Raw genomic sequence first — 26,763 nt, forward strand, 5'->3', positions numbered from 1 at the left:
TGTGAGCTGGAGCAGTTGGGAGTAGAACGGAAATCCTGGCCGTTAGGGCAAAGGGGACATGGCAAAGGCTGGATGGGGTAGTGACGTCAGTTCAGTGGTCAGCCGCAGTTCCTCACCTGGGTACTGATGCCATTGCCCGGAACAGGCTGAGTGAGGAGGGCAGGCTCAGGGGGAGGTGACACAATCTGGGCCCTCCAGGATCCCCAAGGCTGCACTGTGTAAACCTGGGATGAGAGATGAGTCGCCTGGAGCCTGCACGTGGATGGGACAATGAACAGAGTTCCCATCCCTTGGTTTTGGTGTTCTAGGCCCAGATTCTCACAATACGATGCCATGGGCCTCTCTTCCGTGCTGCTGTTTCTCTTTGGATCTGTTACTCTGTGCGTGTTTGCTAAAGGGTGTGCCACACATGGATGTCAGAGGGCAGCTTGTGGGCTTGGCTGCATATGCCTTTACCCAAGGAGCCATTTTGTTTTCTGTTTTTTAAATTTTTTTTAAAATTAAATCTATTTTATATTGCTGGGATTCAAACCCCAGGCCCTGTGCTTCCAAGTTCTACCACCATGCTACCCCTCCACCCCTGGCTACTTATTATTTATTTATTTATTTGAGATGGTGTTTCATAGCCAGGCTGACCTTAAACTTTGACCCCTTTTGCCTCTCACTCCCAGTTACTGAGGTTATAGGCCTGTACCACAAAACCCAGTTTGACTTTTATTTTAATTTATATCGTTATTTTTTTTGAGACACAGTCTCTGTAGACCATGCAAGCCTCAGATCTGTGGCAGTCCCCTGCCTCAGCCGCCTGCCTACTGAGACCGTAAGGCATGAACTACCCACCCCAGCTCCTCACTTGACTTTCTCCAGAAGTATAAAAGGCCTTCATCTGTATCTTGGATTTTTTTCTTGCCTGTTTTTTTTTAATTTCATTTTTTGTATCTTGAATTTTTTAAGATTTATTTATTTATTATGTATACAACATTCCTTCCATGTATGCTTGCATGCCAGAAGAGGGCACCAGATCTCATTATAGATGGTTGTGAGCCACCATGTAGTTGCTGGGAATTGAACTCAGGACCTCTGGAAGAGCAATCAGTGCTCTTAACCTCTGAGCCATCTCTCCAGACCCCTGCATCTTAAATTTTAAGAAATTAATTCTATGTGAATGTACACATCCATGGGTGGGTTTGTCCACGTGAGTTTGGTGTTCCGAGGCCAGAAGTGGGGAGCCGGTGACCTGTAGCAGAAGTTCGAGACCGGTCCGTGTAAGCTGGGAGCTCCTAACTGCTTAACCATCTCTCCTGCACCTCAGACTTTTTCTCCCACTAAAATCAAAATCCCAATAGGTAGGACTTGGAACCTTTGGTTTCTTCTCTCTGGGACAGAAGACTATGCAGACCAGGCTACTCTCAGACTCTGTGTAGAAGATGACCTTGAGCTGATCCTCCTGCCTCCACCTCCTCAGTGCTGGGATTACAGGCATGCACCACTACCACGGAATCTTTCTATAGCGCTGGGGCTGGGAGCCAGGGCTTCATATATGCTAGGCAAACACTCTACCCACGGAGTCAGATCCCCAGCCCAATCTGGTTCTTGAGAGCCTTCCACAGTCCTTGACTCTAAGTGTGTTCTCTCCTTGTTCCTTTCTTATGCCCATCCAACCCATAAAAACATTTGAACCAAGATGTGTGTGTCAAGGAGGAACCTGGCTAGTCAGCATACATGTCTCCTTAGCAGCGAGACTTGTACACAGTGCCTGGTACCTGTGTCCCTGGAAAAGGGTGTCAATAACCCTTGTTGGGCAGCTGGAGAGGGGCTCAGTGGTTCAAGCACTGGTTGTTCTTCCAGAGGACCTAGATTCAAATCACATGGAGGCTCACAGCCATGTGACTCCAGTTCCAGGCAATCTGACTCCCTCTTCAGGCCTCCACAGGCTCTGAACACATGTGGTGCATAGACATACATGCAGGTCAAACACCCATACACTCATAAAACAATTTCCTTTCGAAACAGTCCTTGTTGGGGAACTGGAAAGATGGCTCAGCTTAGAACACTAGTTGCTTTTACAGAGGACAGGGTTTCCAATCTCACCAACACATGGTGGCTCACAAACTCCAGGGATTTTTGTTTTGTTGGGGGGGGGGAGGGCTAATCTTCTGATTAGCTTTCTGATTCTGAAATTAGAAATGTCAATTTCTGACCTTCCCAGGCACCAAGCATGTAATACATTCATGCAGGTATAACATCCATATGCATAAAATTAAATAACTAAACCTGGATTTACAAGTTTTAGTCCATGTTGTAGGCCAGGAGAGATGGCTCAGTGGGTAAAGGTGTTTGCCACTAAACCTGACAACCTGAGTTCAGATCTCCAGTATGCATGTGATGGGGTAGAGAGGGAACAAGTTGTCCTCTGACATCCTTGCAGGTATGCACAAATAAATAAAGAATAATATATTTTAAAATCTCTGATGGAGTTAGGATTTAAAAGCATAGCTTATGCCGGATGTGGTGGTACACGACTTTAGTCCCAGCACTCAGGAGACAGAGGCAGGTGAGTTTGAGGCTAGTGTGGTCTACAGAGCGAGTTCCAAGATAGCCAGGGCTACACAGAGAAACCCTGTCTTTAAAGGAGGGGAAGACAAAGTAGTAATAATAGTCACAGTTTATTCAGAAGGCTGAAGCAGGGGGATAGAAATTTCAAAGGCCTGCTTGGGTAAATTATTGAGACTCTATCCTTGAAATAAAAACTAGACAGGAGGAAGAAGAGGCTAGAGGTGTAGTTAGTGACAGCATGCTTACTGAGAATGCATGAGGTGCCAATGTTCAATCTCCAGAGATCCACAGATTATAGACTCCACCAGGCAAGATCTCCCAGCCCAGGCAGAGCTCCATAGCATTTTCCTGAAGTTAGAAACACATGCCCCTTTCCTGAAGATCTAGCCACTGGACTGCAGTTTGTCAAGTCAAGCACTAGCTAGGATTTTTTTTTTCCTTAACTTGCCTTGTATCTGTTATCAATTTGTTACAGCAGTGCTGTGTAACAAACTGGCCTTAACCTTGCTTTCCTCTACATTACCCCAAGGTGTTGGACATGCTAAGCGGGCGCCCCGCTGCCGAGCCATGCCCCCAGTTCCTTCCTCAGTAAGGGATTCTATCTGAATTATTTAACCTCCATGTATTTATTTATTAGGGTGCATCCACTACAGAGGCATGTGGAGGTCAGAAGGTAACCTGAGGAAGCCAGTTCTCTTATTTCACCATGTGTATTCTGGAGAACGGAACTGTCACTAGTGGGTTCTGGGCAAGCACTATGTTGCTGGGCCAAGCCCCAGCCCCTTATTGGTGGTTTCTAGGCAAGTGTTCTACCATTAACCTCTATCCCCACCCTCTTTCAAATTTTAAACTTTGAGACAGAGTTTTACTAAGTTACTCAGGCTGGTCTTGAATTCTTCCATTATAATTCAAGCAGGCCTAGAACCTGGGCTCCTTCTGTCTTAGGCCCCAGGTAGTTGGGATGAAAAACCTTAACTCATTATGAAATGACAACCACTTAGTGCTCAAGGTTTGGGTGACTTGGGCTGGGCTGATCTGAGCCAGATTCCGTGGATCCTCACACTCTGCAACTGTGCGAGTCAGGTATGTGGCCTTGCCAGTTGTGCAGGGGTTTCTCCCACACGTGGAACTGTGGCGGAGAAAGCGAGGACAGCCTCAGGTGGCGGCTCATCCTCTACCCAAAACTGGGATCCCTTTCCTAAGTGAGGCAAGAGCCCAAGAGAACAAATAAGCAAAAGCACAGAAATTCAGGGCTGGGGATATAGCCCAGTTGGTAGAGTGCCTGCCTAGCGTGCTTCAAGCCCTGGGTTCGATTCCTGGCGCTGCATAAATGGGCTGTAGTGGTGCATGCCTGTAATCCCAGCACTGAGGAGGTGGAGGCAGGAGGATTGGAGTTCAAGGTCATTGGAGCCAGCCTGGGCGACAGGAGACCTCGTCTCAATCAATAAATCAGTGCACACAAGCCTCTTGAGGTTGTCTCAGAATTGGCGCACTAGCGACAAGGGCCATTCAGATTGGAGTGGGAGAAAAAACATCTGTTTATTTTAATTTATATTTTGAGACAGGGTAGCCCAGGCTGGCCTTGAGCTCAGGCAGGCAGATGCTGTGATGGCCACACTGTGAACTCAGGAATATGGGGAGTATCGGGACATTTTAAAATCTATTACATGGCCCCTTGGCCAAGCAGGTTCTAGCCTCCTTAAGGTTATAAGTGACAGCTGGGGTGGTGATGTACATCCATGATCCTGACCCTCAGAGGTGGAGGCAGGAGTTTCAGGGTTGTTATTGGCTACATAATGAATTTGAGGCCAGGCTAGGCTACATATGAGGCCATATCTCAAAACAACAAGGCCAGAAAGGTAGCTCAGTAGGTAAAGGCACTTGCTACCAAGCCTGAGACCTGAGTTTGATCCCTGGGACCCACATGGTGGAAGAGAGAAAACTGACTCCCAAAACTTATCCTCTGGCTTCTACATGCACACACAACCCATTAGTACACACACACACATACATACACACACACACACACACGAATTATTAAAATGTTCAAAACATTGGCAAAACAAAATAAAAAATTCTACATGGCCCCAAGTGTGCCTGGACTGAGCATTGCTCCAGACTGTCACCAGGTGACTGCTAGGTCACCTGTGAGTAGTCTCTCCTGCAGACACTCCAGTGGGCAGCTGTGAGCTGGGCCTACCTAGCAACCTTCTGTCAGAAAAGCCCCTTGTATTCTTTTGGAATTATCGCTCCCTTATTCCGGGGCCAGCAAGCTGAGCAGGTACAGAAAGTAAGTGGCCGTGTGGCTCGGAGACAGTTCAAGACTCAAGTCCAGACAGCTTGAAAGGGGAAGCTTCCGTTTCTCTGGAAGCGGTGTGTACAAAGGGTGGGAACCTGGGGGTGGGGTGCCTCCGTTTCAGCAAAGGACAAGAGAAGGTTGCTGTGTGCATCTTTGCTCCTGGATCCAGCCGTGCCTGAAGTACACATCTGGGCTTAGCAGTTCCAAAGCCACCACGTTCCCCTTCTACGGTAAAAGGTTAATTTCTTGACCGAGGCTGGCTATAGACAGACCTTCCGTGTTTCTAACATGCTTTCTTTACTCATGAACATAGCTGCCAATACTATTGACAGGTGCCACATACAAACCTGGGTGTAGACACCTTGTGGGTCAGGACCTCACTATTTAATTTCCTATATCTTATGGAGGTTCTGCCCCAGAACCAGTGCACAGTGCCGTGTGTGAACCAGTACGTGTCTCCTCTCCAACCCCTCCTTCAAATGATAAAATGTGGGTGCCGTGCTTATGCTCCCAGAATTAACTTGCTCCTCGACAATAGCAGTGACGTAGCCTAGCCCTGCCCGGCTTTCCCAGTGGTGACACCGTGACCTTTACTGAGTAGGACACTTCACGTGTTTACACGTTTTGTTTCAGTTTCTTCACAGCCCTCTGAGGTGGATTTTGTGATCTCCTTTTTACAAATAAAAGTCTGAAACTCATGGAAATTGCTGGAACTTTCTAGATCCAAAAACTCTTGTCTGTGGGCATTCAAAGCTTGTCCTCTTGAATGGAAATTTTATTCTTTTTTTCTTCTTTTCTTTTTCCAGACGGGGTTTCTCTGTGTAACAGTCCTGACTGTCCTGGAACTCACTTGGTAGACCAGGCTGGCCTCAAACTCACTGAGATCTGCCTGCCTCTGTCTCCCGAGTGCTGGGATTAAAGGCCTGCACCACCATCTCCCAGAAAATGGAAATTTCTTTTCTCTTTAAAATGTTTTATTTGATTTTATCTATTTATTGGGGGAGGGTATCCCAGTTCACTTTCTATCACCATGATACAGATCGTGGTCAAAAAGCAACTTGTGAAGCAAGGGGTTTATTGAGTTTACATGATTTGATTATGGTCATTGAGGGAAGTCAAGGCAGGAACTCAAGTAGGGCGGGAGCCTGGAGGTGGGAACTGAAGCAAAAACCATGGAGGAAGGCTGATTGCTGACTTGCTCCCTCTGGCTCACTCAGCATCCCAGGACTACCTGTACAGGGGTCACATTTTCCCCAGTGTCCTGGGCCCTCCTACACCAATCAAGAAAATGCTCCCAAAGACTTGCCCACAGGCCAATCTGGTGAGAGCAACTTCTCAACTGGTGTCTCCTCTTCCCAGACGACTCCAGCCTGGGCCAGGCTGACAAAACAAAAAGCCATAGACAGCTAATCCGTGTAGGGGGTGCCCGCCAAGTCGGAGGACATGTCTCAGTAGTTGGCTCTCTCCTTCCCAGAATATATCCTAGCACCTCCTGAGACCTGTGCCCCCAATCCAGGCCACTGTGCAATTATGGAAAAACTGCCACAGACTGGCTTGGAGGAGGAGTGGGACCCTGGTGAGGGTCTACATCCTGTCTGCACCCTCTCCTTCCATGAGGAAATGTTAACAGTCAGCACGGCCAGCTGGACTGGATCATCTGTGCAAGCAGGCACAACTGGACTCCCAAAGGATAGGGGATGTTTGGCCTGGGGGCGGGGTGTGGTTACCAAGGATGTGATGAATGATCCTAGCACCAAGGAAGCTTCAGAAGTCTCTAGGTCAGGGACACTTCACAGCTACCAGATTCTATCATGCAGGGCAAGGCCCTATACACACACACAGATACACACAGACACACACACAGATACACACACAGACATACACACAGGCACACACACACACACACACACACACACTTCTATACATTTCTATGCATCTTCCCCATCTCCATCGCATGTCTTCTGATCCTGCCTTCGCCTCCTCCTATTCAGAGGTATTTTTTAAAAAGTAAGCCATACTACATTTACGTGTGTGTGTGTGTGTGTGTGTGAGAGAGAGAGAGAGAGAGAGAGAGAGAGAGAGAGAGAGACCACAAAAGAGAGAGATGACTGTCAAAAGACAACTGTGGCAACTGGTTCTCTTCTTTGAGCATATGGATCCAGAGAGTTGAACTCAGGTCATGAGGGTTGGTAGTACGCATCTCCACCCTCTGAGCCGTCTTGTTGTCCTCTTCTCCCTTTAAGAGACTAGCCGGACGGTGGTGGCACATGCCTTTAATCCCAGCACTCAGAAGGCAGAGGCAGGCGGATCTCTGTGAGTTCGAGGCCAGCCTGGTCTACATGAGCTAGTTCCAGGACAGGCTCCAAAGCCACAGAGAAACCCTGTCTGGAAAAAAAAGAAAGAAAGAAAAAACAAAACCAAAAAATCTTTATGTATGTATGCATACGTGTATGCATGTGCACATGACCATTTGAGTTCGTGTATGCATGTGCACATGACCATTTGAGTTCGTGTACGCATGTGCACATGACCATGTGAGTTCGTGTACGCATGTGGGAGGACAGTTTGCAAGAGTCAGTTTTCTCCCTTCACAAGATGTCAGGCTGAGGAGCAAGCACCTTTACCTGCTGAGCCATCTCGCGGGCCCTAAAAGCTAATTCTTCACCTGTACCATGCACTTGTCTTCCTGGGCACCCCGGCCTCTCAGTCCATCAGTGACAGAGGCCACTGTTCCTTGGCTCTTTCTGCCCCTCTCCCCTCCCTCTGAGCCAGGCCTCCCTGGGCCACTGTCTCCCCCTGTCACCAATGTCCTCCACTCTCCTAGGCATGACACGGACTGGTGTCTCTGCTATCTCTTCCCTAAGCCCACTACTTGCCCACGCAGGAAACCTCAGGAACCTGTTCTCCTTATCTGCTGTGACCACAACCTTTGAACTGGGCTACTGCTTGCCCTCCCTTGGCAAATCTGCACACACCCAGGGTTCAGCTCCCAGGTGTCCTACCTGACACAGAGCTTCCCTGTTGGTGCAGCTCTTTCCAGCTTCTCTAAACAGCAAGTGCTCAGTAATTGCATGATCAACCAAACCAGAGTAACATGAAAAAAAGGGCGACCAAATTGCTCAAGAAAACCACCAGTGACTGCCAATACAACTTGATTGGTTGACTGTTTACCTGGCATTCAGGAAGCTCTGAGTTCCATCCGCAGACCACAGAAGTCAGGTGTGGAGTGCATTGCCTGTTATCTCAACATTCAAAGTCATCTTTGGCTTCTTATTAACTTTGAAGTCAGCCTGGGTGACGTGACACTCTGTCTCAAAAAAATGTTTGTTCAAAAGAAGAAGAAGCCCAGTGTGCCTAGGAATCAGAGGCAGGCTTATCTCTGTGAGTTCAAGGTCAACCCGGAGTTTACACAAAAACAAAACAAAAGGAACAAAAGGCCAGGCAGTGGTGGCACACACCTGTCTTTAATCCCAGCACTTGGGGGCAGAGGCAAGCATTTCTCTGTGAGTTGAGGTCAGCCTGGTCCACAGAGTGAGTTCCAGGACAGCTTCCAAAGCTACACAGAGAAACTCTGTCTCAAAAAAAAAAAAAAAAAACCCAAAAAAGAAAGAAAGGAAGGAAGGAGGAAGAGGAGGAGGAGGAGGAGGAGGAAGAAAAGAAGAAGAAGAAGAAGAAGAAGAAGAAGAAGAAGAAGAAGAAGAAGAAGAAGTGGTGGTGCATGCCTTTAATCCCAGAACTTAGGTGGCAGAAGCAGGTGGATCTCTGTGAGTTTGAGGCCAGCCTGGTCTACAGAGTGAGTTCTAGGACAGCTAAGGTGGTTTACACAGAGAAACCCTGTCTCCAAAGACCTATAAAACAAAAGAAAGGGAAAAGAGAGTGAAAGAACGAATACTCCAGTTTGATACTATGTATCCAAGGAAAAACTTTGATAAATCATGTCCATTTTACTGAAGAACGCCCTCTTCTGGCCTCTGAGGGCACTGCATGGGTACATGGAGGCAAATATTTATTCAAGTAAAATAAAAATAAATCATTTTTTAAAATCAGACAGAATATTGAAAAGATCATTCCTGGAATGATGTCTCACTAAGTGAGCCCAACAGTGGGCTTAAAATTCCTCAGGGAAGGGAAATTGCCACCAATCACAGCAAACCTGACATGCAAGTGAGGGCCAATATTTGCACCAATCACAAGAGCCTCTTTAGCTGTACCAGCAGTCGTTTTGATAGTGAAGTCCATCAGGCCTCAGTGGAAACAGTTGCAGGGTCATCTAGAGTTCAAATAAACTACTGATAACAAAAGGTCCATTCTTGCTGAGACTCACTGGGACGGCAAGAAGGCTTAGTGGAGGAAAGGTGCTTGCAGCCAAGCTTAATCACCTGAGTTGAATCCCCAGAGCCCACATAAGGAAAGGACAAGCTAAATTGCAAACTGTCTTTAGCCCTTTACATGTGTGCCATGGCACATGCTCCCCCTGCCTCCTCTCTCTCTCCTCTCTCTCTCTCTCTCTCTCTCTCTCTCTCTCTCTCTCTCTCACACACACACACACACACACACACACACACACCATCATTGTGCAGCATTCTTAAGCTGTCTGGATTTCTGGTGCTGGCTTGAGTGGAGCCAGTCTGCTTGACTGACAGTTCTTTCTTTCAAGATGGCCAGGGCTGCATAGGAAAGCCCAGGAACTGCCTATTCAGGACCCAAATTGCCCTGCCCCCAACATCCTTGCTTGTTTACAGGGTAATAACAGGAGTACTGGGAATAGCTTACAAGAATCAGTTGTTAACACTGATAGTAAGGCTGGGGAGATAATCAATCCAGGGCTGGGGACTTAACTCCAGACCTCATGTGTGTATATTAAGCATGTCAATGACTGGGTTATCTCTCCAGCCCCCTAATTGAATTCTTCAAATTTCTTCTTTATAAATGGCAAACAAGAAACACTGTAAATCCAGAAAGATTGCCAAAGACAAAAATCCGTAAGAAACCGAGTCCCAGTCTCCAGCACCTACATAAATGCCAGGCAGGTGTGGCAGAGCTTGAGCGGTGGAGATAGGGGACCCCTCAGCAAGCTGGCTAGCTAGACTAGCCAAATCAGCAAGTTCTGGGTTCAAGTGAGATGCTCTGCTTCAGTCCATCAGTGCGCTAGGAGGCCTCACAGCACACCCGAGTGCACACACAAGCAAATGCACATATAAAAAGCAAAAAGCAAGCTGAGGAAGAGGAAAGAAAAGAAGTGGTAGGATTGCACAGTGGTTAGAGGAGCTTGTCGTCAGTGGTGGGATTGCTCAATGGTTAAAGCAGCTTGTCGTCAGTCGAGACATCTTGATCCATTCTTGGAGACTCTCATGTTGGAAGGAGAGAACTGTATCGGATTGGATGTCCCCACGCGACCCACAAATAAATGTACTTTTAAATATTTATTTTTATTATTTCAGAGGTGTGTGTGCGTGGGTGTGTGTGGGTATGTGCACGTGAGTGCAGGTGCCCTCAAAGGCCCGAAGCATCAAATCCCCTGGAGCTAGTGTTACAGGCGTTGTAAATTGCCCGGTGTGGGTGCTGGGAATTGAACTTGGGTTCTCTATAAGAGAAGCACGCGTTCTTAACCGCAGAGATTTTAACAATGCTTACTACTCCCACAAGGCCCCTAAGAGGGATACCCCTGATGTCTTAGTAAGATAGGGGAGAAAACGCAGTCGATCCTCACAATGGAGTGTCATTTCAAAACTTAAAAAAAGGAAATCGTTGGCAGCTGGGCGGAAACCCTGGAGACGGAAATTGCGGAGCACTCTGGGTCCTCCTCAGTCGGCAGCCCACGCGGGGTGTAGGGTCCGGCAGCTCACGGACTCGGGGCCTTTAAGGGGCGTGGCAGGGGCGTGGCCCCAGCGGGCGCCCGCTCTCCCAGGCTGCTCCGCGCGCGCGACGGCAGTTCGGCCACGTCCCTGGCCACGTCGCGCCCGCTCCCGCCATCTTTCGCCGCTTCCTCTCTCAGGGGCAATCGCCGCGTCCTGAGTCGCTGCCGAGCCTCGGGGCCGCCGCGCCGACCGCCGCCGCCATGAACATCTTCCGGCTGACTGGGGACCTGTCCCACTTGGCGGCCATCGTCATCCTCCTGCTGAAGATCTGGAAGACGCGCTCCTGTGCGGGTGAGCGGTCGCCGGGGCGAGGCGCGAGGGGCAGGACCGCACGGAAGGACCCGTTCGGCCCTCGGTCGCTGGGAGGCTCGCGCGGGGCTCGCGATGGCAGGACACACCCACCTCGGCCGGCCCAGCGGGCCTTGAAAGCCCTCCGGGTGTGCACACGGGTTGGGGTGTCCGTCGCAGTCCTGGGTCCCCGGTCTGCGCTTGGTCCGCCCGCGAACTTGATCCGTCCGGGTGCAGAGCCCTAAACTGCCCCCGCCTCCTCCCCGGGTCCCGCTGGATCTGAAAAGTTTAGGACGGGGTGTGTGGGGTTCTAGTAGGCGTGTCCCTCTCTTTGGGCTTTTGGGGGGCACCGCCGTGTCCCCAGGAATCAGTGGGAAACTTGCTCGAGGACGATGGATAGAACCGCGGGGCGGGCGAGCAGGGCCTGACGTGGCAGCCAGGCCACCCGCGAGATGGGGCCGGCTGGAGGAAGAGGGCATCCTGCTCTTTATCCTGTTCTCTTCAGGGAGGCAGGACGGTGTCAGGTCAGACCTTTTACGCTTAAAAGGGCTGCACTCAAGTCTTGGGGTTCAGGATCTCGTCCATCATTTAAAAAAATGATGAAAAAAAAAAAGATGTGAGTTATTTGGCACAGTTTCGTGCTTCTTTGAGAAGCGAACTGGTTTTTTCTGTCTTGAGTGTGGCCATCTAGTAACTGGCTCTCTTAAGCTGCAAGCCCTGGGTACCACTGAAGTCTCTGTGTTCTCATCTAGTTTCCTGGCTCCACGTCACCAGTGAGTTGGCCCTGTCCCTCCCTCCAAGTCATGCATATTTTATTGAGTATTGCAGAGAGGCACTAGAATGAACTTTGCACAAAAGCTGTGGATTTCTGCATGCCATTAAATTTTAAGACTCTTCTAAGTTTTAGATAATTTTTTGGTAAATATGATGGTGCTTGCCTGTAATCCCAGAACTTGAGAGGTAGAAGAAGCCTGAGGATCAGGAATTCAAAGATAGCATGGACCCTGTCTCCAAAAACAACCTGTCCACCCAAACCCAAAATACATTCTTAAAATACTGTCCTTAAACTTAATGCCATTGCCCCCAGTGAAATAGCTTTGTAAACTCAAATTTAATTTTTTTCAGAGACAGCAGAAGATAGGAGTCCTAGAGGACCTGGGTGATGGAGACGCCACTTATCTGGTTTATTAACAAACTTAAGTCATCTAAAGTTAGCGCTACCCCTTTGCCTCTGCTGTCTGAAGGTCTCATCTCTCTCCCTGGAATGTAGTTGAGATCCAGGAAGTGAGCACAACCAAAAAAGACCTTTGATCAATCAAAGTGGATGTTACAAAGTCCTGGAAATGTCGTGTCTGGCTTGGAGGTGACCTGAGAGGCTCGATTGCGTGACTTGTGATGACAGCAGATTAATGGTCGCAATTGTGATAGGGTGTGCATTTGGTCGTCAGCTTAGTGTTCTCTATGGTTCATCTCAGACAGCCCTTAAAATAACCGTGTGGGCAGGTACCCATGCTGGAGAAGGGAACCAGTCGTGGGGAGGGAAGCACAGTTTTGATGAAGCCAGGATGCTTCGTCCTCTGCAGGTCGTCTGCCCCTTTGATGCCAGTGCTTCGGGGTTGTTGTTGGGCTCTGACACAACTTTCAGTCTTTAGCTTTCTTTCAAAGTCTCTAAGACTCTTCATTCCTTAGGTTCTTCTGCCAAGTAAAGATCTACTTAATTGTGTGAGTGCTGGTTCCTGTGGAGGCCAGAAGAAGACACCATATTCCCCCAAAGATGGAGTCACAGGCAGTTTTGAGCTGTCTAATGTGATACTGAAAACTGAACTTAGGTCCTTTGCAAGAGCAGTACATCCCCTTATTGGCTGAACCATCTCTCCTGCCCCCAGAAATGGAGTTTTTTTTTTTAATTATTTTTTATGTGCATATATATGTACCTATGTATTTATCACAAGTGTACAGAAAGCCCTTGAGACCAGAGGAGGGCGTCAGATCCTCTGGAATTGAAGTTACAGGCAGTCATAAGCCACCATGGTGCTACTGAAAACTGAACCCAGGTCCTCTACAAGAGCAGCAAGTACTCTTAACCATTGAGCTGTCCCGTCCCCTCTCCAGTAGAATTCTTAGGAGAACCTTGAATAACAAGGGAATGGAAGGTGGTGCTATTGAATATTCATTGTTTTCCTGGGAGATTAGAGTATTCCAGTTTAAGTGCCAAGATGGGAGGTAAGTGGGTAAGCTCAGTTCAGGTGTTTCCCAAGTGTTCTATGAAACCATCATCACTCTTGGACTCAGGGGTCCTCTTCATGATGCTATGTAAAATATCCTGGCCTCTCAAAAATGAAAATCACCAAGATCATTTATTCTGAATTAAATGCTGACTTATCCTAGCTTGTTTTTCATCTTAAGTTATAATAGTTGTTTAGTGACTTTGAGAAGGAAGAACTTGATCGGAGTTTCTCAAATATCTGGAACTTGAGCCATGTCTGTCCAGGTGGTTCTCAGCTTGAAAACGGGAACTTACGTTAGGATTTGAACACATGCTGAGCACCCCAGCACTCCCAAACCACAGGACGATTCTCCCTAAGGGAGGACAAGCCAGGCTGGCAAGGAAGCGGGACATTCTGTTTTTTGAGTGTTCAGTGTGGCTTCAAACTTGAAATCCTCCTGCTTCAGCCTCCCTAGAACTAGGATTGCAGCTGTGCACTGCCACTCTGAGGACCTGTTTGATAGCTGGAGGCAGCAAGCTGATCTTGCTTGAGTGTAAATTCTGTGGCCGCATCTGGAAATGAAATGTAGAGTATTTTGTGCGCCTGAATTGCTGGGCATCTTATTGGTTAATTCTCAGATTGTCACTTTTTGTTGTTGTTGTTGTTGTTCTAAGCCCTTATCTAGGGTACTTTAGAAGAAGAAGGTATAGTATTTACTCATTTATGGTGCTGGAGTTTGAACCCAGAGCCTCGCTGAAGTCAAGCAAGTTCTTTACCAGTTCAACCAAATCCACATCCCAAAGCTGTGTGTTTAGGTGAAGTGCTTTCTGACGTTCCCTCTAAGTTGACAGTCACTGTCAGTGCTGAGCACTGAGTAAAAGCCTGGTGGGGTCCTGAGGTGAGTGACCTCCAGCCTGCCTCCTTTGCTCGCTCCTTTTCTCCTAGCCATTGTGTAGTTACAAACTTTTCAACCTATCAGATTCGACAGGAGCAACTGTCCCTGTATTTCACATAGCTGAATGATTAATTTATTAATTAATACTTTTATTTATTTGTCTTGCTAGTGTTGCGGATTGAACCTAGGACTTCATGATCTGTGCATGCTGGTCAAGCACTCTGCCACAGGACTCTATCCCCCAGTAGGAGTGCTTATTGTTGTTCATGATACTGAATATTTGAAGCTTTTGCATCACATTCCTGGCTTCCTCTTGGAGCTGTTTCCTCTGTTCCTTTGAGGGCTAGTCTCTTAGTAATCAAGGCATGCATTGATTGATCACCCTCTGTGTACACAACAGTGAGACAGCTCAGCAGCAGATGGCAGCAAAGTTTCCAGTCTAAGGCTGCAATGGCAGAACCCTTGGTTCCATCCCTGCATCTTATAAACTGAGCATGGCAGTGCATGCTGTAATCTCAGCATTCTGGAAGTAGACACAGGAGGACCAGAAGTTCAAAGCCATCTTTGACTGTGAAAAATCTTGAGAGAATAAAAGAGATGCTGCAGTGGGAGAATGCTTGTTCAGCATGTGTAGCATGTGTGAGGCCTGGGTTTGAGCCTTAGCGTTGCACAAAGAAAGGTGCAGGTCAGGTGAGACTGTAAATCATGTGTGAAGAGGTACAGACATGGGTGTCAAGCCATAAGGGCAGTAACTTCTGTGAGTGTGAAGTAGACACCTGCTGTGGCTTCCCAGCTGGAGTGTCAAGACTGCCAACGGAAGAGTGCTTCTGTAGCCAAGGACAGTGTTGAGTTGCTTGCCTTCCTGCATCCCTGCAGTGCTGTCCTCACAGGTGTGTGCTGTCATGCCAGTTTATGGAGTGCTGGGCTTTCATGCTTACCACGCCACATCTCCAACCACAAAACAGATGTAAATAGACATGTTTGCGTAGAATTTACACTGGTAAAGCTACAAACAGGTTGGAGAGATGGCTTGTTGATGCACTCGCTGCTCTTCAGTTCTCAGCAGCCATATGGGTGGCCCCAGGGGACCTAATGCCCTCTCTGTCCTCACTGTGTACCCCCCCCCACATAAATAGAATCTAGAAAATAAAAATAAGTAGAAAATACAAAAATTATAAAAATAAACATGAATCCACAGGGAAAATTATAAATAATTCAAATGTCCAGTAGTCTCAAATATTTTTATGTCCACACTGAACATTGTGAAGACATTAAACAGGATGGAATCAGACATGTGTATTCTTAGGAGGAAAAGATGATTCCAAGATATGACTTCAAACAGCGGGTTGTAAAACACAAGGTTACTTTAAAGGGTAAAAATGTATGTGGTACACATATAAACATGAATGGAAAGGGGACTTTAAGGGCTAGTGCAATGGCTCAGCAGTTAAGACCCCCTGCTGCTCTTGCAGAGGACTTGGATTGGCTCCCTGGTGCCTACATGGGGCTAACAATGATCTGTAATTCCAGTTCCAGGGACTCTGACTGCTTCTGGCTTCCACAGGCACCAAGCACCCATGTGGTGCACATACATACATGCGGCCAGACACTCGTACATATAAAACTAAAGGGAGGGACCTTAAAATAGCTCATACACTTAAAAGGAGGTGAGAGTGCTCTTTAAAAGATTGGGACTGGAGAGGTGGCTGTCATTGAGAGCTTTTCCTGGTTTTCTGGAGGACTTGGATTGGGGTCTGATACCCCCTTGTGGCCATTGCAGGCACCTACACTCATGTGCACTTAGCCCACAAAGACTTAAATTAAATTAACGAAGATAAATCTTATAAAAGAGAAGATCTTCTACTCATCTGTATATTTTAGCCCATTTGGAAAGGTTTAAGAATGATATGTACTTTTTAATATTGGCTGTTGTTTCTCAAGTGTTCACAACAGCATGTGTACTACAAAGCACTTTCCTCCACCGTTTCAGCATTCTCAATAAATTAGTGTAATCTGTGTTTGACAAGCAGAGATAGTGGAATTAGGGTGGCATAGAATAAGTCCAGCCTTACACAGCAACTTGACTGAATTGGAACCTAGACCCTCTGGTTCCAAAACCTCCCTTCCTGCTGAGAATCTAACCCAGAGCCTTGGACACCCTAGACACTCTACCAGTGAGCTACATTCTCTGCCTAACATAAGATCCTGCCATGTAGCCCAGGCTGGCTTTGAACTCTGATCTTCCTGTCAGAGCTTCCTGATTACAGCAGATAGGCTGGGATTGCAGACTGCTTCTGCCATGTCTGGCTGTGAGACTGTTCTTAAGTGTTGAGTTGTGGAGTCCAGGGAAAGGTCATGAGTTTTAAAAGAATGTCCAAGCTGGGGGCGTAGGTGCACATTTGTAATTCCAGCACTTGGAGGGATGGAGGGGTGGAGACTAGGATAAGGAAGTCAAGACCAGTTTTGACCCACAGCAAATTCAAAATCAGCTGTCTCCACCAAAAGAAAAAGGTTTTTTGTTTTTTAAATTTAGACTATCCAGATCCTTTGGGAGTCTCTTAGGATTGCAACCTCTCCGGGTGGCCTGACCAACAGTGCTTGGTGGCATCTCTGCTGTTACTAGAATCTCCTTCCTTTGGATAAACCAGTAGGAATGTCAGAAACCCAACTTTGAACTTCACTGTAATTTAAAATCCTGTGGGCTCAACTGTGGAGATGTGGGCTTTCATAAGCCTTGCTGAGCTCTGTGGGGAAGGACAAGAATGAGTGATACTAATTTAAAGGGTTTTGCTCTTGAATGTAACTGGAAGATGCATTAGGTATCAGGGCGTCAGTCTGGAGTGCTCTTGAGTGCTTTGTACGTGTTCACCTGGGAACTTTTTCTTTTTTTTTTTCTTTTTTTGGTTTTTCGAGACAGGGTTTCTCTGTGGTTTTGGAGCCTGCCCTGGAACTAGCTCTTGTAGACCAGGCTGGTCTCGAACTCACAGAGATCTGCCTGCCTCTGCCTCCCAAGTGCTGGGATTAAAGGCATGCGCCACCACCGCCGGGCCCACCTGGGAACTTTTATTTTGGTTTGGTTTGGTTTTGGTTTTTCAGGGTTTCTCTGTAGCTTTGGAGCCTGTCCTGGAACTAGCTCTTGTAGCCCATAGCCTGGGAACTTTTTGATCCAAGATCAAGTTGGTATTGCCTGAGATTGTAACTCAGTAATGAGGGTCTTGCCTACCATGAGGCCCTGGGTTTGACTCTAAGGACTGCAGGCAGGCAGACCGCCCAGCTCTGCTGATCCATCAGTAGAACGATAAGGTAGCAGCTATTCAATTCCATCCTAATCCCAGGTGATTCTTGCCCACCTCCTCCTATCTTTAGCTTGAGATTTCTTCCTTCTGTGAGGTGAGACACCTTTAAGTGAGAAAGAGAAAAGCTGTTACTTGCTAGTCAAGCTATAGACCAGGGAGAATGGTTGCCACATCCTTTAAGCGTCTGAGATTCCCAGATGGTAGTTCCTGTGTGGATTCCACACCATCGTACATACCACCTGGCTTCTCCTTTGCCCAGTGCTCACTCAGGGTGTCTTACCCTCCCACTTGTAGTAAGATAGGGCAGAGCCCAGGGCACATTATCTGCTTCCTGTCCTAGAGACACAGTAGGACTCAGATCCTCTGCAAGTTTCATCCAGAGACTGCCCATGACATGAAGACAAAATGAATTCCATTTTCTTTTGAACATGTGTTTTTCTAGACCCTACTACATGTCAGGTCTAGTGCACAGCACAGGAAGTACTAAAGGGAATGAGGCACAACCTCCACAAGAGACTTCTGAGGCTGTGGAGGGCACAGGAACCAGACCATCAAAGCTGAGTCAGTGTGTGTGAGGCCTGAGGGCGTCTCAGGTGTCCTTGCCTTCCACCATCTTTGAGCCCCTCTGGGGGTTCTCTATCTCCACTGCCCATCTTTCAGTAGAAGGACTGTGATGGCAAATGCCTGCTGCTGAGCCTGGCTTCACATGGCTTCTGGGGATCCTCTCACACGCATGAGCCAGCTCCACAGAGTGTCTTCTAGTGTCCGTGGAGAAGCCAGGGCAGCAGCTGGCATGAAGTGCCCGGGGGATGAATCAGCAGCACTAAGGAAGGGAGTCTCCAAGTGGAGGTGGTAGCTGTTCAGTTGGGTCTCAAAGGACAGTGATGAGCTAGCACTCTTGACTTGAGTGCAGGGATGCTGATTGGTAAGCATGTACCTGGCACCAGAGCCCCACTGGAACAAACCCTTTTTTGGCAGACTGCCTGTCTGTGTTCTGTTTTATTGAAAAGACAACTGGAAAATTCTCAGGACTTCACCAAATATCCCATAGGACCTGTCTGTGGCTCCTGTCTTTCTTGCCCCAGTGTGTAGCATCTGCTTCGACATTTTCCCCCTGAAACAGTAATCTCTGGTAGAAAGAAGCCCCCCTTTCCGAGGAAAGCAGTAAGCAGATCGGCTGCCCAGCTCTGCCCTAGGTCCTTGCATGGAAGCAGTCAGCTTTCCTTCTTTCTACTCCTTTGTGAAGGAGCTTGTCACGCCTAAAGAGAAAGGTCTTCCGTCCAGGCTTGTTGTTTCTGTAAGCTGTAAATGACCTAAGAAAGTCAAAGAGTGCACTTTACCATGTTCCGCAGGAGAGAAAGGAGTGGGAGTGGAGAGAGCTCTCTGCTGGGTTCATGCTCTGCGCTGTGTGATGGGTGGACTGTGCACTGCCGCTGAGGCGGTCAGCTTCGGATCCCAGTCACCTTCCAATTGTCATAGATTGCTCCGTCTGCAGCATCTTGAAATTCACACAGATGTGTGGGCAAGGTCCCCTGTATAATGTGATCTGGTTGTTTCCCCACCTGAGCTGTGGCTGCCCTGCTCTGCAGGGTGTATCCGTTTTTATTATGTATTGTACCGAGACAGGGTCTCTGTGCAGCTCAGGCAGGCCTGGAACTCAGTCTTCCTACTCCAGCTTCCCGAGTGTTGGGAACTCAGGCGTGTGCCAGCACAGCCAACCTCAGGAGTTAGGCATATGCAAGTCATACGGAGCTGTTTGAGCTCAGTCCTTGGAGGGTAGACATCTTGGTGTATTGGTGATGTTGTAAGAAAGTCCACCATAGGAGGACCAGTTAGGAGAGCCAAAACGGGGTGTTGTAAGGAAGAAAAGCTTTATTTTCTCTGGTTTAATCAGTTGTCCCCAGGCTTGGGCCTTTGACCCCGAGTGCCTTCTCCCTGTCTGCGGACTTGCTGTCCAGGGTGATCTCAGGAGCCAAAGTTCTTCCCCAGGGCTATCCTAACTCTCACTTTTTTTTCTTCAGGCATTTCTGGGAAAAGCCAGCTTCTGTTCGCACTGGTCTTCACAACTCGTTACCTGGATCTTTTTACTTCATTCATTTCCCTCTATAATACATCTATGAAGGTATGGTATGACATCAGCTCCAGCACACCTACCCCCATGTGCACACCCAGGGGAACTAGTCGCTTTTTTTTTTTTAATTTAAATTCTCTAAGAATAGATACGCTATTCTGTTAAAATTTTTCATTTTCAATGTGTGTATGTGTAAATGCAGGCAGCACATGCTGTGGTACCCGCATGGTGACCAGAGGGCACTTTTGGGAATAAGTTCTGTCCTTCCTCCAACCCAGGTTGTCAGCCTCAATTGGCAAGGGCTTTTACCTACTGATGCACCTTGCTGATGTGTCTGTGTGTCTGTCTCTAGAGATGTCTGAGCTTCCAGTCATAGTCACCCCATTGCACTTTCTTGTCCCCCTTCTGCTTTCATGTCTTTTGCTTTATTTCTTGATTTTTCTAGTGTTGGGAATCGACTGGGGCCTCACATTCTGCAAGCACTTTACAGCACCCTCTCCGTACCCAACACTTTGTGTTTGAAAGCATCTTAATAAATATAGGTTAAAGTGGGCATGCAGTATTCGGGTTTATGATCTTTGCTAAAAGTCAAATTTGAGAGCTGGTGAGGTGGCTTAGTGGGTAAGGAGACTTACCACCAAGCCTGACAATTTGAGTTCAATCCTGGGGACTCGAGTGGTGGAAAAAGAGAACCAACTCATGCAAGCTGTCCCTTAACTGCCACACGCATACACAAACACATATATCAAATAAATAAGTGTTGAAAAAATTAAGGAAAAAAGAGCAAGTTTGAGTTACTTGTAATCATTTTGTTCAGGGCTCTAGTAACCAGAAAATATTTGACTGTCCTAAAAATGGCTAGCTTGGGCTAGGAAGGTTGCTCTGTCTGTGCAATGCTTCCATGTCAGCGTGAAGTGTCAGTTTGATCCTCAGCACCTGTATAAGTTGTGCGTGGGGGCACTCACTTGTAATCCCTGCTCCAGGGAGGTAGAGAGAGGATCCCCAGGGCTCAGTCCTGCCAGCATAGTCTGACTGCTGAGCCCTTTGTATCAAGAACTCCTTCGGTGGAACGGTGACTCAGCAGTTAAGAATACATACTGCTCTTGCAGAGAAACTGAGTTTGGTTCATAGCACCCACATCAAGAGGCTTACAACAGTCTGTAGCTTCAGATGATCTTACTCTCTTATGACTTCTGTCAGGTATATACTTTACATACACATAAATTAAAATAACTCAAATACCCAAGGTCAATCTCTTTCTTACACACACACACAGGAACACAAACCTGGATAAATGCATATATCCAGGGTAACTAGGTTGTTGTCTGATAAGATGAAACTGCAGGTACTGTGGATGGGAGAGTCAGAGCCCTCTCTTCTACGGAGTCCCAGCTCTCAGCACAATCCTGCTTGCTTGCTTGTGGAGCCAGAACCCAGCTGTAGGTTACAGGCAGGGCCCTGGGAAGCCCCTGGCTACAGTAAGCCTGGACTAGGTATGGTCCAGAGGGGGCTCAGTGTGGGTGCACCTATATGTGTGCTTTTTTTATTAATAAATGTGTAGGTTAAAACCAACAGTTTTAATACATGCTGATGATTTACAAACCTAAATGCATAATGAGGCCTGGGAACTGTTTAGTGTCGTTGTGGGGTTAAGGGCTTGGTGATTACCCTCATTTCCGCATTTAAGTCATTTGCCCAGTGTTTTCCTAATTAGGTTTCTAATTGGGTTGTATTTCCTAGGAAGAAGGAGTAACAAGACAGTGTGGTCCTATCCCAGCCATCTCTTTTCATGATTGAAATCTGCATTTGATTCTTAGGCCTGAGTGTCTGCAGTTTACAAATTGATATAATTTCAGAATACTAGGCTTTTCCTTGGGGCCGGGTGACCTTTTGAAGATGAAAGAACACAGGACTCAATTGTAAGCCCTTGGACAGTTCTGTTGCTCTGTACCCAAAACTGCTGTCTTAGAGGCAGAATTGTTTTACAAACTGGCTTTCAGGGGGATGGGGAGACGGCTCAGCAGTTAAGAGCATTTGCTGCTCTTGCAGAGGACAGGAATTCAGTACTCAGCATCCACAGCAGCCTGTGATTCCAGCTCCAGCTGGTTAAGAGCACTGGCTGCTCTTGCAGAGGACTTGGGTTCAATTCCCAGCACCTACATGGCAGCTCACCATGTAACTTAAGACCCAGAGGATCCATTGCCCTCTTCTGACCTCATGGGCACTAGGCACACATGTAGTGTACATACATAACTAATAATTAATTAAATCTAATTTTTAAAGCAGTGTGAACTTAACATCTTAATTGATGAGCCATCTCTTCAGCTCCAAAATTTATTTTTGCTTTATGTGTGTATGTATGTGCATGTTTGTATGTCTACAAAGGCCCGAAAAGGGAGTAAGATCCCAACTCATGCTTCTCTTGTAGAGGACGCTACTTCAGTTCTCAGCAACCAGATCATGTCGCCTGTAACTCCATTCCAGGGAATCCAGCACCTTCCAGTCTGCAGGCATCACACACAAGTGCACAAACACACAGTCAGACACATAGTATTTAAAAATACAATCTTTTTAAAAATAATAGTAAGGGCTGGAAAGGTGAGCTCAGTGGATTAGATCACTTTTTGCCCTTGCAGAGGACTTGACGCCTGTAACTCCAAGTTCTAGGGACTTTGATCCCTTCTGCCTGTGGAGAGCACTAGACAGGTGTACATATATACATGCAGGCAAAACACTCACAAAATAAAAACTTAGAATCTTAAATAGTAATAATCTTAAACAAACAAAGCTAACTTTTGGCTTTGCTTTGTTGCAATACCAGACTGAATTTCATAACAACAATCTGGATATTTATTGTTAAAGTAACACAATACTTTACACTTTAATATGTCCATTTATTTTGCGTATATCTGTAATGTACATGTACGGGTGCACACATGTTATGTGATGTTTTACTCTTTTGGCTTTTTGAGGGGCTCACCACCCAGCTCCCAGATAAATCACACACAGAGTCTTATTCTTAGTTATAAATGCCTGGCCTTAGCTTGGCTTGTTTCTTGCCAACTTTTCTTATATTATCCGGACTACCCCTTGCCTCTGGACTTCTATCTTTGTCCATTTCTATACGCCTTTCTTTGCTTCTTTCTCTGTGCTTGCTGTGTAGCTGGGTGGCTGGCCCCTGGTGTCCTACTCTCCTTGTTCTCTCGTTTGTTCCTTGCTCTCCTGGTCTCGCTTCTCGTATTTATACTCCCTGCCTGCCAACCCGCCTGTTCTTGTTTCTGCTTCACTATTGGCTGTTCAGCTCTTTATTAGGACCATCGGGTGTTTTAGACAGGCACAGTAGCGCAGCTTCGCAGAGTTAAACAAATGCAGCGTAAACAAAAGTCACAGACCTTACACTAATATTCCCCAGTACAGACATGACAATGCTCGAGTGTGGGGTCAGGACCCCTTGAAGGAGTTGGTCTCCTTTCAGCACATATGGCCCAGAGATTACACACCAGTTGTCGGGCTTCGCCCTAAGTGCCTTTACCCACCAAGCCATCTTCTGCCCCTAAACAAATGAGTGCAGTTTAAGCAAAAGCCACTGTGGCAAAACTTTAACCTGCATTACAGTGCTTATCTTATCTTTACAAAAAAAGCTAGCCAAAGAAGTGTTAGACAGAAGTCCTTGGTTCAGAACTGCAGTGAACTTTGCAATCTTTTCCCTCTAAGGCTGCTGTGTCATAGGTAAGATGAGATGCAAAGCCTGTTTCTCTCAAGTTTCCTACACTCTTAAAACACATGCTTAACATTTGATCCAGCCAATCTGCTCCAAGGTATAAATGCAAGAGAAATGAAACTTAAATTCTCACAAAGGCTGTAACCCATCTTCCAACTGGAGACAGACACCTCCCCTTTAACTAGTGAGTGAATGAGCAGACCTTGATGCACCTGTACACTAGACCTCTGCTCAGCACAGAGGAGGAAACAGGCCAGAGGTTACGGCGCATTGGGTAAGAATGTTTGCTGCTCATTGGGTAAGGTTGTGAGGCCTGGAGCTCAAGTGCCAGCACCCACATTTGACAGCTTACATCAGGTTTACAGTAGGCTGTAGTTCCAGCTTCAAGGGATCTGGTGCCCTCTTCTGATCCCCGTGGGTGCATATGTACACATTCAAAAATAAAAAGGTTTTGATCTCTAAAAAGGAAAATTACTAATGTATGTAGTAACTTTGGCAGACTCTCAGACACAGTGTGCCATCTGAAGAAGACAGGTGCAGAAAGCAATGTGTTGTTTGACTTCACTCATGGGATATTCTAGAAAAGGCAAACTGGAGCCTGGAGGGGGCTTACCTACAAAGAGCAACAGGGTCAGATTTGGATGATAGAACTGTCCTGTGTCCTGCGTCCTGCTTGTGGTGGGTGTGTGACTCAGGAGTGTAAACCAGCCAGAAGTGTGTGTGTGAGAGAGAGAGAAGCTGACTAGGTGGTGGTACGGTAGGTAGTGTTTAGGAACATTTGCAGTGTGCTCCTAACCTGGTGTCTCTCCTTTGCCTAGCTCATCTACATTGCCTGCTCCTATGCCACGGTGTACCTGATCTACATGAAATTTAAGGCCACCTATGATGGAAATCACGATACCTTCCGAGTGGAGTTTCTGGTGGTTCCTGTGGGAGGCCTCTCATTTCTAGTCAATCATGACTTCTCTCCTCTTGAGGTTGGTTAAGGGCTTTACTGGTCACATCTGGTTCCTGTTAACAGAAAATGAATTATTCCTGTTTTCTTCCCTTAGTTTTGCTGTTTGACAGACTTCTGGTACAGCATACACTGTTGTAATAGATTGGTATATTGGAATTAAAGCGCCTGGGTACTTGGGTATCTGCCGGAGGTTTATTGCTGGATGTTTCCCCAAACTAAGCCTGGTGTTGTGGTACATGCCTCTCATCCCCACTTGGGAAGCAGAGGCAAAAGGATCAGGAGCTCAAGGCCATCCTCAGCTACATAGTTTGAGGCCAGTGTGAGCTATATAAGACCTTGTCTCAATAAAAGAAAGTGGGGGGATGAGAAGGTCTGGAGAGATATCTGCTAGTAGAGTGTTGAGCACCCGAGTTTGCACTCCAGAACCCATATGACAAATGGAGGTGTAGTGGTGCATATAATCCCAAGTGTTGGGCAGGTTGAGATAATAGATTGCTGGGGCTCACTGTGAGCCAGCCCAGCTTACTTTGTTGTTGTTGTTGTTGTTTGTTTGTTTGTTTTGAGACAGAGTTTGTTTGTAGCTTTGGAACCTGTCTTGTAACTCACACTAAAGGCGTGTGTCACCACCGCCTGGCTTCCAGTTTACTTATAAGGCTAATGAAAGACCCTATCCCTAAAAAGAGGTGGATGGCACCTAAGGAATGACCCCTGAGCTGTTCTCCAGCACTAGTGCACATGTGCACACACACTGAAAATGCAGGGGCTTCCTAACTTCTGACGGGGGTGTGACCATTTATTGACAGACTCATTGCTAGTTGAAAAAACATGCTGGGCTGTGGTGGTGCACACCTTTAATCCCAGCACTCAGGAGGCAGAGGCATCTCCGAGTTCAAGGCAAGCTGGTCTACAAAGTGAGTTCCGAGTGCCAGGACAGCCAGGGCTACACAGAGAAATCCTGTCTCAAAAAAAAGAAGAAAAGAAAGAAAGAAAGAAAGAAAGAAATTTAATATAGCTATCTTTTTTTTTAATTGATTTTTATTGAGCTCTACATTTTTCTCTGTTCTCTTCCCTGCCTTTCCCCACCCCTTCAACCCTGTCCCATGGTCCCCATGCTCCCAATTTACTCAGGAGATCTTATTTTTTTCTGCTTCCCGTGTAGATTAGAACCATGTATGTCTCTCTTAGGGTCCTCATTGTTGTCTAGGTTCTCTGGGATTGTGATTTGTAGGCTGGTTTTCTTTGTTTAAAAACCGCTTATGATACATGTGATAATTGTCTTTCTGTGTCTGGCTTACCTCACTCAATATGTTTTCTAGCTCCATCAATTTGCCTGCAAATTTCAAGATGTCATTATTTTTTTCTGCTGTGTAGTACTCCATTGTATAAATGTACCACATTTTCCTTGCCAACCTAGCACATTGTAGACTATGGTTTCCTGTCAGTGCAGGAGGTGCACTGTGACTGGCTGGGATCTGCAGCTCTGCTGCTCAGCATCGTAGTACATCCCACTAGCCCGGACATGAAAATTAAATGTGGTTTCTAGTGAGTGTATGTTGCTTTCGTATTGTTGCAAAGTTGAAGAATTGTCAGGCAGAGCCATCTGTAGTGGAAAAATAAGGGCAGTTGGTAGAGAATCAAGAGAAACAGTGACAGAAAGCAGGGTGGGTTGGGGACTCTGGATCTGAAGTGAGATGAGCCCACACAGGAACACTTTTCATGTGGATTCATGGTAGATAAGACATGACAATTCCCTTACCCAGCTCATCTTAGGAAGCTCACCCAACCTCTTAAATGGTGTCCTATGTGGTAGCTGGTTGCTCCCCCCAGCTGAAGCTGGCCTCCTGTCTTTCAGATCTTATGGACCTTCTCCATCTACCTGGAGTCCGTGGCCATCCTTCCACAGCTCTTTATGATCAGCAAGACCGGCGAGGCTGAGACCATCACCACCCACTACCTCTTCTTCCTGGGCCTCTACCGTGCTCTGTACCTTGTCAACTGGATCTGGCGTTTCTACTTCGAGGGTTTCTTTGATCTCATTGCTGTGGTGGCTGGTGTGGTCCAGACCATTCTCTACTGCGACTTCTTTTACTTATACATTACAAAAGGTATGTCATGTCTGTCTGCAGTCATAGCTGCAGCTTCTGTCAAGGGCTTGCTTGCCCAGCTCTCCTGAGACAGGGTTTCTCTGTGTAGCCTTGGCTGTTCTAAAATTTACTCTGTAGACCAGGCTGGCTTGGAACTCAGAGATCCGCCTTTCTCTATCTCCCAGATGCTGGGATGAAAGGCGTGCATCACCACCGCCTGGCCTGGCTGTTTTTTTCTATTGCTGTTATTTCCTTATACTTGTGCGGCATGTGTTGAGACAAGGACCAGGGAGAAGGGAACTGAACTTGTTCATACAGTGACCTCTTGTTTCTGTTCTTTTCTGTCAAATCCAGTACTCAAGGGAAAGAAGCTCAGTCTGCCAGCGTAAGTGCCAAAGACCACCAGCAGCCTCTGTCCTTCAGGGTGCTCGGACAGGATCTCACCACAGCGAGGGCGCGGGATGCTCAGTGCGGAGAAGCAGAGATGGCTCCTTCTGTCGCAGCCGCTCCCTGTGGCTCTGCAGGGATGC

The 26,763-nt window shown here is 47.0% G+C and overlaps 1 protein-coding gene across 1 annotated transcript; it reads left to right on the forward strand.

Moving 5' to 3' along the window:
- Nucleotides 1-10,777: 10,777 nt before the first annotated feature.
- Kdelr2 (KDEL endoplasmic reticulum protein retention receptor 2) lies at nucleotides 10,778-26,763 on the forward strand. The gene is made up of 5 exons (XM_041678322.1): nucleotides 10,778-11,004; nucleotides 19,421-19,521; nucleotides 24,010-24,168; nucleotides 26,002-26,254; nucleotides 26,588-26,763. The coding sequence occupies exons 1-5, from the start codon at nucleotides 10,914-10,916 to the stop codon at nucleotides 26,620-26,622; spliced, it is 639 nt and encodes a 212-aa protein (XP_041534256.1). The 5' UTR covers nucleotides 10,778-10,913; the 3' UTR covers nucleotides 26,623-26,763.

The sequence above is a fragment of the Microtus oregoni genome, unplaced genomic scaffold, assembly GCF_018167655.1.
Source record: "Microtus oregoni isolate MIOR12 unplaced genomic scaffold, Mior012 000029F_ref0000214, whole genome shotgun sequence".
NCBI lineage: Eukaryota > Metazoa > Chordata > Mammalia > Rodentia > Cricetidae > Microtus > Microtus oregoni.

What these genes read in the sequence shown, in the direction of transcription:
- Kdelr2 (XM_041678322.1), top strand. Translation starts at nt 10,914, where the DNA reads ATGAACATCTTCCGGCTGACTGGGGACCTGTCCCACTTGGCGGCCATC. An exon ending in GAAGACGCGCTCCTGTGCGG is followed by an intron (nt 11,005 to 19,420) that starts GTGAGCGGTCGC and finishes TTTTTTCTTCAG; the next exon opens with GCATTTCTGGGAAAAGCCAG. An exon ending in TCTATAATACATCTATGAAG is followed by an intron (nt 19,522 to 24,009) that starts GTATGGTATGAC and finishes TCCTTTGCCTAG; the next exon opens with CTCATCTACATTGCCTGCTC.